The 13,061-nt window shown below is 30.3% G+C and overlaps 5 protein-coding genes across 5 annotated transcripts; 4 read left to right on the plus strand and 1 right to left on the minus strand. All coding sequences in view use genetic code 12, as the record gives it.

Moving 5' to 3' along the window:
• Positions 1–1,473: 1,473 nt before the first annotated feature.
• Positions 1,474–2,142, minus strand: CTRG_05177 (uncharacterized protein; the record flags this gene model as incomplete). Its single annotated transcript, XM_002550833.1, has 1 exon — positions 1,474–2,142. The coding sequence occupies one exon, from the start codon at positions 2,140–2,142 to the stop codon at positions 1,474–1,476; it is 669 nt and encodes a 222-aa protein (XP_002550879.1).
• Positions 2,143–5,235: 3,093 nt separating this feature from the next.
• CTRG_05178 (uncharacterized protein) lies at positions 5,236–6,909 on the plus strand (the record flags this gene model as incomplete). The annotated part of the gene is made up of 1 exon (XM_002550834.1): positions 5,236–6,909. The coding sequence occupies one exon, from the start codon at positions 5,236–5,238 to the stop codon at positions 6,907–6,909; it is 1,674 nt and encodes a 557-aa protein (XP_002550880.1).
• A 179-nt stretch (positions 6,910–7,088) lies between these two features.
• On the plus strand, positions 7,089–9,164 carry ENP2 (ribosome biosynthesis protein; the record flags this gene model as incomplete). Its single annotated transcript, XM_002550835.1, has 1 exon — positions 7,089–9,164. One exon carries the CDS (start codon positions 7,089–7,091, stop codon positions 9,162–9,164), a length of 2,076 nt encoding a protein of 691 aa, XP_002550881.1.
• Positions 9,165–9,360: 196 nt separating this feature from the next.
• CTRG_05180 (CCR4-NOT core subunit) lies at positions 9,361–10,425 on the plus strand (the record flags this gene model as incomplete). Its single annotated transcript, XM_002550836.1, has 1 exon — positions 9,361–10,425. The coding sequence occupies one exon, from the start codon at positions 9,361–9,363 to the stop codon at positions 10,423–10,425; it is 1,065 nt and encodes a 354-aa protein (XP_002550882.1).
• A 217-nt stretch (positions 10,426–10,642) lies between these two features.
• CTRG_05181 (uncharacterized protein) lies at positions 10,643–12,763 on the plus strand (the record flags this gene model as incomplete). The annotated part of the gene is made up of 1 exon (XM_002550837.1): positions 10,643–12,763. One exon carries the CDS (start codon positions 10,643–10,645, stop codon positions 12,761–12,763), a length of 2,121 nt encoding a protein of 706 aa, XP_002550883.1.
• Positions 12,764–13,061: the final 298 nt, after the last annotated feature.

Genomic DNA, 13,061 nt, shown 5'->3' on the forward strand with positions numbered 1-13,061 from the left:
GGTTTCACTTGAAAATGGCAGAGCTCTCTTTGTCCCTTCCTGTCTCTGTCCCTGTTCACCCTCGTCGATCACAAAAAGGGGTAAACCGATATTCTTCAATCGTGTGATGGTAGGATTAACAACAACAACAATAATAATAATAATAATTGCTATGACTCGTTGTTTGTACCTTACTTTTATTTTTTTTGGTACCTGAAAGGAAAGGAGTAATGAGTTGCCTCAAATGCGATACAAACTATAAAACACCAAAGTATAATAATCCGACGAGTGCCGAAAAAGACTAACAAAGAACTAGACTTTGAAGGTATTGGGCAGTTGTTGTGGTTGTTGTTGTTATTCCAGAACATATACACACATCGATAACAACAATGGGTGGGTCTAGATGTTATTTCTAACAAGGAAGTTTTCCCATAAGCCATGGTGAATCCAAACATGTAGTACTAAAAAAAAAAAGAAAAGTGAACCAATATGATCATCGTTAATGATTGTTTGGAATTTCCGAGACACCCATACTTGAGCCAAAAAGAAAAGATGATTCAGCATTTAACCAATGCCACGGGTGTTCAGTATGAGCTATTTCTTTTTTTTTTTCAGTCGTATCCGTGTCATCCTCTAGTTTCCCTCCCCCACAAGAAACGTCTTTTGTGCTCTTTTATTTAGTGGGGAGTTATTGTGTTCCAATACCCTTTTTCAACGAATAACATCAGAGAACAGCAAAATAATCGAATGATAATTTTCAACAATCAACAATCAATATTCAAAGCAAAAGCAAAGTAAAGCGGTGCAAGAAGAATGAAAAGTTATTTTCAAATTATATCTTCACTTACATTTGTGTGCAAATTACATTCCACAAGCAACTCTAAGTTAGTATCTAGAGCTAATAATAACAATAAAAAGAGGACTTTAATTGAAAGTACATGGCTTTAAATTAAATTCTTTCTAGTGATGGGTTTTTTGTACAACCATGCACTATGCATCAACCAAATGCACAATATTACATAACCATGGTGATAACCACCACCACTTTAACAACAATAATAATCTTCATTTTCTTTATTTATTTGTTCCCGCCCCCTTGTTGTTCTTGTAACTGAACTGTTTAATCAGAAGTATCGTTATCTTTTTTTTCTTCCAAATTTTTGTTGAATGCAAAATACACTGAATCAAGCAAAACGGGTAAGAAAATAAAAGTAGAGAAACCTAAAAATCATTGATACATTCTAATTTGACACATTTTGGGATTTCAGTAAATCCTTTCAAGAATTCGTTTATTCGTTTATGATCTGTACAAGACGACAAGGTAAAAAAAAAAATTCAAGAAAATTAAAAATTAATTAAAAAATACAAACATATGCAAAATGCTAAATAATGAAGAACTAAAGAAAAGAGGTATACATAATCATAATGTCCCAAAAATGACTCAAAAAAAAAACTAAAACTAAAACGAACAAACCATATTTTACCATACCAAGATTAAACACTTGCAGTTGATTTTCTTGATGATTTAATCATTGATAAACTATTCTTCCTTGTAATCCTACTCAAATTTCTAATAAGTTGAATATTATTATGCTTTCTAGGCATTCCTTCCTTTTTATCTTCACCTTCCCCCTCTTGTTTATTATTATCATCATCATCTTTATGTTCATTAAAACTTTCTAATAATATTTCTGAAGTGATTGGTAAATTGGTCACCGAACTAGAAGAATTTAATCCATCTTGATTCAATTCTTGTGAATAAAATCTAGTATCTTCCTCCTCTTGTAAAAATTGACACCAATGAACCAAAGATTCATTTGCTTTCTTCATAGATGCAATAGATAATCTTCGTTGACAATTATTATACTCTTCTGTGATTTTATTTAAATCTATAATTGGTTCACTCATTCTTTGTCTAATGGTAGTATTTTGATGATCTTGTGGAGTTGTTGGTAATGATGATATTGGTGAAGTTATTGATCTATCAGATAATGAAACCACGGAAGATTCCTGACTGTTTTTTCTTTCAAATGTAGGATGCAGTTGTTGTTGTGGAGATGATTGCTGAAGATGAACAGAGTTTGATCTTTTATGATGGCCTATAGAACTTGAAGATGATGAGTTGTTCAATGCTTCCGTTAACGAATATTTGTAGTTGATCATTTTCGTATTATATTTGTATATATCTGTCTATTAAGTCCCAGTTGGATATTGATATGTTGTGCAAGAAAGGAATGAAATGGCAATAAGATTAATATAAAATTAAGGTATTAAGAATGAAAGAAAATAGACAAACTGTAGTAAATATATATATAAATAAATAAAAGAAAAAAAAGAAGAACTATAAATTTAATTTAGATGAAGAAAGGGGAACGAAAGGGAGGTTTATATATATTTCCAATAATTCATCGACTATCATTATACATGTACATCATCTTACAATGGGAGCAAAAAAGGGAAATTTAAAATAAAAGTGTTGCACAAAATGCAATCAACATGAAATCAACATTGTGGGCGAAAAGAGAGAAAAAAAAAAGTAACCAATCTAAAAAAGAAATGTTTTTAGACTATCGTCATTGTTTGCTAACATGTCTGGTATTGTATTGCTCCGCTTTGCTTTCTTTGGTTGGCTAGATGGTTTGTTAAAGATATTCACTTTTCTTTTTCATCACCATACATATATAAAAAAGCAATATGAATAGATTGTTCACTTAAACAAAGTCTCATACGTTTTGGTACATATACATATACAGTATATTGCGCATTGTAGTTGTGGCGGCTTCTCCCCTTTTTATTGTAAAAACCATCCATTGAATCAACTAGTAGATGAAGTGTTCTGTTGAGTTGAGTTGAGTTAAGTTAAGTTGGGTTGGGTTGGCTAGGTGCATAATCTTAATTCTTGATTTTAATTTAACATAATCTATTCTGTCCTACACTTGAATAAAACAAGTGGTTGTGCATCCACCAGAATGAAATTATTTATTTTTAACCAAATCTAGCTTTGTTAGTTTGTAGATGCATACATACACATGGATTTTCAGGGCAGTTCTTTACTTGCTTTCATTCTCTCTGTTTCCTTCCACGTCAATTAACTATAAATAACATCTATAATAAAATAATACTCTATAGCACAATGTAGTATTATTATTATCATCATTATCATTCAGATCCATAGAACACATCACAATCATGAACAAGAATCCGGGAGAACTCATAACAAAACCCATCGTGGTATTATGAGCAATGTCCACAAATCAAAGAACAAAAAACAAAAAAGGGATTAAGAAAAGATACATTTACTATAATCTCTCAAATTGCGTGTGTGGAAAAGAAAAGTTAATGAACAAGAAAAGGATACGTTTGATTATTATTGTTATTCTTGTTGATTCTATTACTCCACACATGTATTGATTTCAATTGGATGATTGGATACGATGAATCATTTTTAACAGTTCGATTTAATTTTCATCTACTCACCCCACACATTCATCACAGACGTAATTCTCACCCAAATATAATAAAACATTGTTTAGTATTTTTTATTTTGGTGAATCACTCCACTCATCTCTTCGATGTTTTGTAAGAACCCCTCATGTTTAATAAGACATTTATCTAATAATGATGAATATCTAATGTCATCGTACCTTGGGGCACATTTCCATGTCTAGGATGTTTCTTTTTCTTTATATGTAGTTGATTTTTTATTTTGTTTTTTTTCTTTAAATCAGTTCATTTAAATCTAGATTAACGGGATACTTGGAAATTTAATTCCATGATTTCCGTTCTTAATAATCGACCGATTAAAATCTTAAATCAATTAATGAAACCATGGTGGATCTTTTATTTGGTTTTTCAATGTCAAGAAATGCGAAGAAGATCAACCTCGAGGATAAAATTGACTAAATTAAGTAATATCAAAAGTCTAGACCCTTGTATTTTACTCCTCTTCGTGGTAATTATTCCTGGCTCGCTCCCCCCTCATCGTCTTAGATTCACCTTGTATGCATAGTTTCACATCTTAATCATATTTTAACCGACACGGCATTCTTATTTTTCTAAAAAAAATCCTTTTGTTGAGTCTGTTTTAATGTTTGTGTATTAAGATTTTTTGCATCAATAACCAGGCAAAATAAGATGAAATGAAATTGTCTAAGATTAAATCAATGATATTTTTTAATGAAAAAAAAAATTAATTGGTATTATAGATCAGATCGTTTTGGTAGTTATTTTTAAATAATATGTTAGTTGATAATATTTACATCTTGAAACAAGTGGATGATTTCATCACAAATTTGAAATCAAACAGAATTATACGGTAAAGGGGTTCTTCATCAAACTAAAAAAGGGAAAATAGACAATGAACAAAACTTATGAAATGGGCTTTTGATTCTAGTTCTCAAAGAATTGTTAACTTCCGAATACTCCAATGTACAATGGATTATCCAAAACTCATTCTAGCTACATAGGTTAAGTAGGATGGCAACACAACTGAAATCGTAAAATTACAAACATATCCCAGTGACAATAAAATGAAATTACAATAACCAAGAAACTTAAGCGATTATCTAATGCAAAGTATTTAAGAACAAGAGCCCCTTCAAGATTTTATACCCCTATTGTTTTGACAAGGTTATGAAAATACCAGTATTTGAAGATGTTGATCTCAATACACCACCATCAAAAACTTTTCCAGCAACTGGGTTTAGTGTGGTTGTAAAATCATAATTCTGTCGTTTAATTAAAAGTGGGTCCCCCACCCACACTGTATGTGTAGTGAGAGATTTTTTATTTTTTAAATTGTGCGCTTACCTAATCTAATTTTACTGTAAGAATGAAATCATTGTGTGGATTTAGCCATACATTTACGAAACACCAGAGAACATTTGTTTATTTAGATCTTGTTGCAGAAAGAGATGGAGTAATGTAAGTAATTTGGCTAATGGAACTAAAACTTAAGGCTAATTTGATCCCATTACTCTATGTGAATGGTGATTCATTGCTTTACGAAACAGCCAAATTGGTTGTAAAAAAAAAAAAAAAATAGTACACCATGTTGATAATGTTGTCCAATAGATTTTTTTGGTTGCAACACACACTCACACACTCACACAGCTGTACACATACACACCACATTTTGATGAATTTCTTACATCCAAGGTATCACCCAGATTTTTTTTTTCTCTATAGAATTTTATCCACATTTTTCTTTTGTTGGTTTACTGACTACCTACCCATTGAGACCAGTAATCTTTCCAGATGAATGCAAGACAGATACTCGGTCAATTGTCTCAGAAACTATCTTCAACTATTGGTCATGCTGGCAGTGGTGGTGGTGGAGGAGGGATCATTAATGGTAATGTTGCAAATAGAATACCATTACTGGAGTTTATACAACTATACCGGAGTATTCTTGCAACACTTTCTCAATATGGTTTGGAACAAGAAATTGAAAATGATGATTTAGCTAGACGACACCAACAAGATACACCTATTGATTTGATGACTCCAATATTAAACTACCTTCCTTCAACTGATGATTCTCTGTTGATACCATATTTGGCTAAAATAGTATGGAATTATATTCATCACCCTTATTTGAAAATAAGTGTATTGGTAAATCTGTTGGACAAAATCTGCCTGCTTCAACTAATTAATCTTCCTCATAAGAAACTAACCTATGTTGAACATTACTTCATCATGAACTCTAACAAACAAGACGAATTAACTAACTATGTCAGTTTCTTATCATCTGCTTGTCAACTTATCAAACAATACAAAACAATGGTCTCCACTTGGACTAATGATCTAGCTGATTTAAATAATCTTTTGGAAATATCTACACAAGAATCTCATGCATTATTAAGGAAATTATTATTCGAGATCAATCCAGAAATCCTTGGATATATAATTCTGGTTCCCAATTCAATAATTGTAAATTACATCAAAAGAATGGTACTATACGAACAACAACCACAGTCTCTTCAAAACAGTTTAAAATTTATCCTACAAGTTCTTGATCATAGTGGAACAAATACATTAACTCCTGCTGTGTGTCATCGATTACACTGTTGCGTTGAGGTGCTTCAAAAATCTAACAAACACGAAGTAATCACATGTTATAACAACCTCAACCCAAAATTATCCCTTTGCATGACTTTGAATTATTTAATTTATATCATTTCAAAACAAATTATGAAGAATCTATTCATGGATGAATTCCCTACTTGTATGACTAATCATTTCCTGTTATTTAGTTTACCACCACTACCAAAGCCTATGGAGTTTATGCAACCTGAAAACAAAAATGACTTGGAGAAAGTATTGTACAAAATGGAAATAAATGATAGTTACAAAATATTTCTCGTGATTCAACATAAAATCCTATCAGTTATTAAAACTTACATGGAAGACGAGTGTTTGGAAATTGAAACTATGAATCAACACATTGTCTGTAGTAGTCAATTAACTGAAAAGCTCATTTTATCTTATCATGAAATATTCATCGTTAGTTTGTTATCTCCATTGATTCTTTGTCATAAATTTGATAGTCAAATGATCAAACTGCATCAAAGCAATACTGTTCATGAATGTATCCATAAATTGTTGAATATTAAATACAATACAGTAAAGGCAAATCAAATATGGATTACTTTGATAAACACTGTTAATGATATTTGCTATTCTGATTTACGTTATATCAAATTGTTTATAAACATGTTTCAATTCCAGTTGGATAATAATAGTACTTCAATCTTATCTGATGATTTGATTAATAGTGGGTTATGCTTCTTTATAGAAACGTTTTGCCCGGATCATAAATGGTTTAATGAAATTCCTGATGATGAGAATGAATGCATGGTATCATTAGATGATTACAAGTTTCTTTATCCCGAATTGTTGAATAATAAACAACGGTATACATCCAATTAGTACTGACAGGTCAAACACACACACAGAGAGAAAAGTAAAAAGTTCCCGCGATAATACGTCGTGCTCATCGCGATTTTTGTTAATATTTTGTATTTTAAATTTTTTTTTTTTTTTCATGAATTTTTTTTTTTTTCCTTCTTTTATATGTTTTCTATAGAGTTCACCTAACTAATACAACCATGGTTTTAAAATCAACATCAGCTGGGAACGTTTCTATATATCAAGTATCTGGTACCAATGTATCTAGATCTTTGCCAGATTGGATAGCCAAAAAGAGAAAGCGTGCATTAAAACAAGATTTGGAATATCAAAATAGAATTGAATTAATTCAAGATTTTGAATTTAGTGAAGCATCAAATAAGATCAAAGTTACACCAGATGGACAATTTTGTATGGCTACAGGTACTTATAAACCACAAATCCATGTTTATGATTTTGAAAATTTATCATTAAAATTTGAACGTCATACAGATTGTGAAAATGTTGATTTTTTAATATTAAGTAAAGATTGGACTAAAAGTGTACATTTACAAAATGATAGAAGCATTGAATTTCAAACTAAAGGAGGAATTCATTATCGATCTAGAATACCTAAATTTGGTAGATCATTAAGTTATAATGAAGTTAATTGTGATTTAATGATTGGAGCATCAGGAAATGAATTATATCGATTGAATTTAGAACAAGGAAGATTTTTAAATCCTTTTAAATTAGAAACTGAATTAGGTTGTAATTCAGTTGACATTAATAATGTTCATGGATTAGTATCTGCTGGATTGGAAGATGGTACTGTTGAATTTTGGGATCCTAGATCTAAACAAAGAGCAGGGAAATTATTTATAAATGAACAATTGGGTGAAAATTTAGAAGTTTCAAATGTTTCTTTTAGAAATGATGGATTAAATTTTGCTTGTGGTACATCTAATGGTAAAACTTTATTATATGATTTACGTACTTCAATTCCATCACAAGTTAAAGATCAAGGTTATGGATATGAAATTAAAAAAATATTATGGTTACAAGATTCATTACATTCAAATATGATTTTAACTAGTGATAAAAGAATTGCTAAAATATGGGATAAAGATAGTGGTAAACCATTTGCTTCAATGGAACCAACTGTTGATATTAATGATATTGTTCAAGTTCCAAATTCAGGAATGTTTTTCATGGCAAATGAAGGTATTCCAATGCATACTTATTATATACCAAATTTGGGTCCAGCACCATCATGGTGTTCATTCTTGGATAATGTTACTGAAGAATTGGAAGAAAAACCAAATGATTCCATTTATTCTAATTATAGATTTATTACTCGTGATGAAGTTACTAAATTAAATTTGACTCATTTGATTGGTTCAAAAGTTTTACGTTCTTATATGCATGGTTTTTTCATTGATGTTGAATTATATGATAAAGTCAATTTAATTGCAAATCCAAATTCATTACGTGATCAAAGAGAAAGAGAAATTAGAAAGAAGATTGAACAAGAAAGAGAATCAAGAATTAGATCAAGTGGAAGTATTAAGAATACTAAGATTAAAGTTAATAAAGATTTGGCTAACAGATTACAAGAAAGAGTTGGAGGTGATGTTGCTGAAAGTGTTATTAATGATGATAGATTCAAAGAAATGTTTGAAAATCCTGATTTCCAAGTTGATGAAGAATCTCATGAATATAAACAATTGAATCCTGTTAAATCAGCTACTAAAGATATAACATCTACTAAAGAAAGAGGATTAACCGCTGCTGAAGAATCCGATGAAGAAAGAATGAACATGAATGGTCATAATGAACTTGATGATGATGATGATGAAGATGAAGAGTCAGAAGAAGAAGAAGATTCAGAAGATGAAAGAGTTAAAGAAGAAAACCGAGCTAAGGTTGAAAAAGAATTAGAGAAATTAAGAAAGAAGAAAGAGCAAGATCGTAAATTCAAGAATGAAATGAAGATTTTATCTAAAAATAATGAAGTTAAACAATCTTCAAAAGCTAAAGAATCTTTTAGATCCCAAGTTAATAAATTGAATAAAGTCTCAAAACCATCAACAAATAATGATTCTAAATTACAACGACATGCTAGAGGTGAAGCTGAGTTGACATTTGTTCCAAAAAAGAAAGAAAGAACTTATAAACCAAAGCATAATGATGATGATGATGAGGAGGATGAAGGAAAGAAAAAAGATAGTGGTAGAACTAAACAAAGATTTGAAGGACGTAGAATGGCTTCAAGAAATAAGTTTAGAGGTATGTAAGTTTGTTAAAATTGTGATTAATATATAATTCATAATAGATATACTTTTTTATATCATCGTGTCACGTGTAGTGAATGTAAAAGTGCGAGAGTAAGACAAAAATCCACGGGGACAAAAATTTTGTTGAAGAAAAGAAAAAAAAAAAACTCAACAAGAACCAATTGAACTTTGTATTCATCTTGTTTGTCTGAAGTAAATGTATCATATTCAGGATAACAAGCAGTCATTTCCAAGCTATCCTCATCAAAATCAATTAACACAACCAACAATGTCTAGTGCAGTCCAACAACAACAATCACAACAACAGCTTGTGCCATCGAGTGATTCCATGACTAATAAAGCATTAAACGATGAACAAATTTATCAATGGATATCTGAATTAGTCACTGGTAATAATAGAGAAAGAGCATTACTAGAGTTGGGTAAAAAAAGAGAACAATATGATGATTTAGCATTAGTTTTATGGAATTCATTTGGTGTTATAACTGTATTATTGGAAGAAATTATATCAGTTTATCCATATTTGAATCCACCTAATTTAAGTGCATCTATAAGTAATAGAGTTTGTAATGCATTAGCATTATTACAATGTGTTGCATCAAATGTTCAAACTAGAAGTTTATTTTTAAATGCTAATCTTCCATTATATTTATATCCATTTTTATCAACTAATGCTCGTCAAAGATCTTTTGAATATTTAAGATTAACCAGTTTAGGAGTTATTGGTGCTTTAGTTAAAAATGATACTCCTGAAGTTATTAATTTCTTATTAACTACTGAAATTGTTCCTTTGTGTTTGAATATCATGGAAATTTCTTCAGAATTATCTAAAACTGTGGCTATTTTCATTTTACAGAAAATTTTATTAGATGATCAAGGATTGTCTTATGTGTGTACTACATTTGAAAGATTTCATACTGTTGCTTCAGTTTTATCCAAAATGATTGAGCAACTAAGTATTGCTGTGAATCAACAAGCCAATCCTCAACAACAACAACAACAGCAACAACAACAAGGTCAGCAAGGACAATCTTCATCAAATAGTTCAGGAAGATTATTAAAACATGTTGTTAGATGTTATATGAGATTATCAGATAATTTAGAAGCAAGAAATGCGTTAGCTAATATTTTACCAGAACCTTTACGTGATGGTACATTTTCAACAATTTTACAGGATGATTTGGCTACTAAAAGATGTTTAGCTCAACTTTTATCAAACATTAGTGAACTGCAAAAACAACCACCTCAACAACAACAGTAATAATAATAATAATAATCATATATAAGTATCTTTTATTTTTGTATATTAATTACGAATTATGAATATAGAACAACACAGGTTAATTCTGTATGGTTGATTTTTTTTTATTTTTGCAACTTTTCAGTGTATAAACCTCATCTCTTCAAAAAAAAAAAATCTTGAAAAAAAAAAATCAATCCTCTAATTACAAACTATCATCAATCATCAACTATCAACAATGGCTAAAAGAAAACAAAAACAACAAGATATTGAAAAGAGAAAAAAACTAAAACAAGCCCAAGATGCACAATTATCAACTGGGTTGTTCAACAAAGTTGATGGAAATTCCGATAATGAACAACATGGAGAAAATGAGGAAATTGATTGGGAAAATGAAGAAATGGATTATGAATTAGTTCCAAGAACTATGAATTCTAAAAAAGTTGTTGAAGCATTACCTATTAAAAACCTTGATGGGACTATTGAAAGAGTTGTCAGAGAAGTAGACGAAGAAGAGGAGGAGGAGGAGGAAGAAGAAGAAGAGGTTGAAGAAGAGGAAGATGAAGAAGATGATGACGAAGAAGAAGAAGAGGATGAAGAGGAAGATGATGGATTAACACCTGAAGAAAGATTACTTCAAACTAAGAAAGAAATCTCTGATTTGGCAAATAAATTAATTGAAGATCCGGAAGAAAACATTTCATGTCTTACAAGATTACGTAAAATGTCTGAATCTAAAAATTTTGTTACATCACAATTGGCAATTTTAGCATTAGTTAATGTTTTCAAATCACTTGCACCATCTTATAAAATTAGATCATTAACTGATTCTGAAAAGAAAGAAAAAGTTAGTAAAGATATAGCAAGATTAAGAAATTTTGAACAAACTTTACTTATTAATTATAAATCTTATATCGATTTATTAACTAAATCCCTGAAGATTTCCTATTCAAATTCCATGAATAATAATAAGATTACTACTGATCAATTGAAAAGAGGAAATATTGCTTTAAAAGCAGCTACTGAATTATGTATGAGTTCTTTAAAACATTTTAATTATCGTGAAGAATTATTTACTATTGTTGTTAAAAGATTAAATAAAAAACCAAAACATGAAAAAGATTTACAAGTTTTCACTAAATCTTTAAGAGTTTTAGAAACTTTATTGAAAGATGATGAAGAACATGGGGATATTACATTTGATGTTGTTAAAGTTATGACCAAATCTATTAGGGATAAGAAATTTAGAGTTGATGAATCAGTAATTAATGTGTTTTTATCACTTTCATTATTAGAAGATTATGATCCAAATAATAATAAAGATGATGAGCCTAAACAAAAATTAAAGAAAAAGGATAGAGTTCATTTATCCAAAAAGGAAAGAAAAGCTCGTAAAGAAAGAAAGCAAATTGAAGAAGAAATGAGAAAAGCTGAACAAGCAGTTACTATGCAAGAAAGAGAGAAATATCAAGAACAAGTACTTAAAATGATTTTAACATTATATCTTGAGATTTTAAAAGCAGGTACTCAAATGTCCAGTGATGGCAAGAAAAATGATGCTACATTATTGATGGGATCAGTATTGGAAGGGTTATCTAAATTTGGTCAAATGTCTCATTTACGTTTACTTGGAGATTTCTTGGAAGTATTACGTGAAATCATGGGAGATATAGTTGATGAACATTCATTTAATCAAGAAGGAGAAAACGAAGGAGGTTTATATACTGGTAAAGAATTAAGAACTATTTTATTATGTATTGCAACTTCATTTTCCCTTGTTTTAAATCATAATTCAATGGGTAAATTACCAATGGCTGTTGATTTGAGTAAATTTGTCTCCACCTTATATTTAATTTTGGCTGATTTATCCTTAGATCCAGATTTAGAATTTAGTTATAAGACATTGAGATTAGCTGATCCAATGTCTAATGAAGTTGAAAAACCTGCAGTTAATGTTTCAACGAAAGCCGAATTATTATTAAGATGTCTTGATTTTATTTTCTTTAGATCTAAAAATGGTACTATTCCTCGTGCAACAGCATTCATTAAAAGATTGCATATGTTGACATTACAAACACCAGAAAAGACTTCCTTGGCCACATTGAAATTTGTTGGGAAACTAGTGAGTAGATATGATGAAGGAATTAAAGGATTATGGAATACAGAAGAAAGAATCAGTGGTGAAGGGAATTATGTTTTAGGTATTGAAAGATTAAATAAAGATGTCGATATAGAAAGAAGCAATAGTGGTGCTGCTACTTTATGGGAAAATGTTCTATTAGATAAGCATTATGCTAATTTGGTAAAAGACGGTTCAAGATCATTGATGAAGAATAGTAAACCATCATCAGGTAGATAGAGTTAATATATATATAATATATATATGATGATAATATTCAAACATCCATTGAGAGTTATCACCGAGATAACCGAGGTTAGGGGTTCTTGTGCAGGAATTTAGTCCCGAGGAGTGTCAGTCATTGATTGCTGATAAGAGAAATGTTGACATCATTATCGGGTCCTCCCACCCCCACCCCCGCCTCTTGTATGGTATTCCTTCGACTAAAATCTGTCATCAGTATTCTGCCCTAAATAGACTAACGTTTTAACCAACCAACTCCCTGTTACGGGTGTAACACTACTACCACGGCATCAAC

Source organism: Candida tropicalis (genome assembly GCF_000006335.3).
Source record: "Candida tropicalis MYA-3404 genomic scaffold supercont3.7, whole genome shotgun sequence".
NCBI lineage: Eukaryota > Fungi > Ascomycota > Pichiomycetes > Serinales > Debaryomycetaceae > Candida > Candida tropicalis.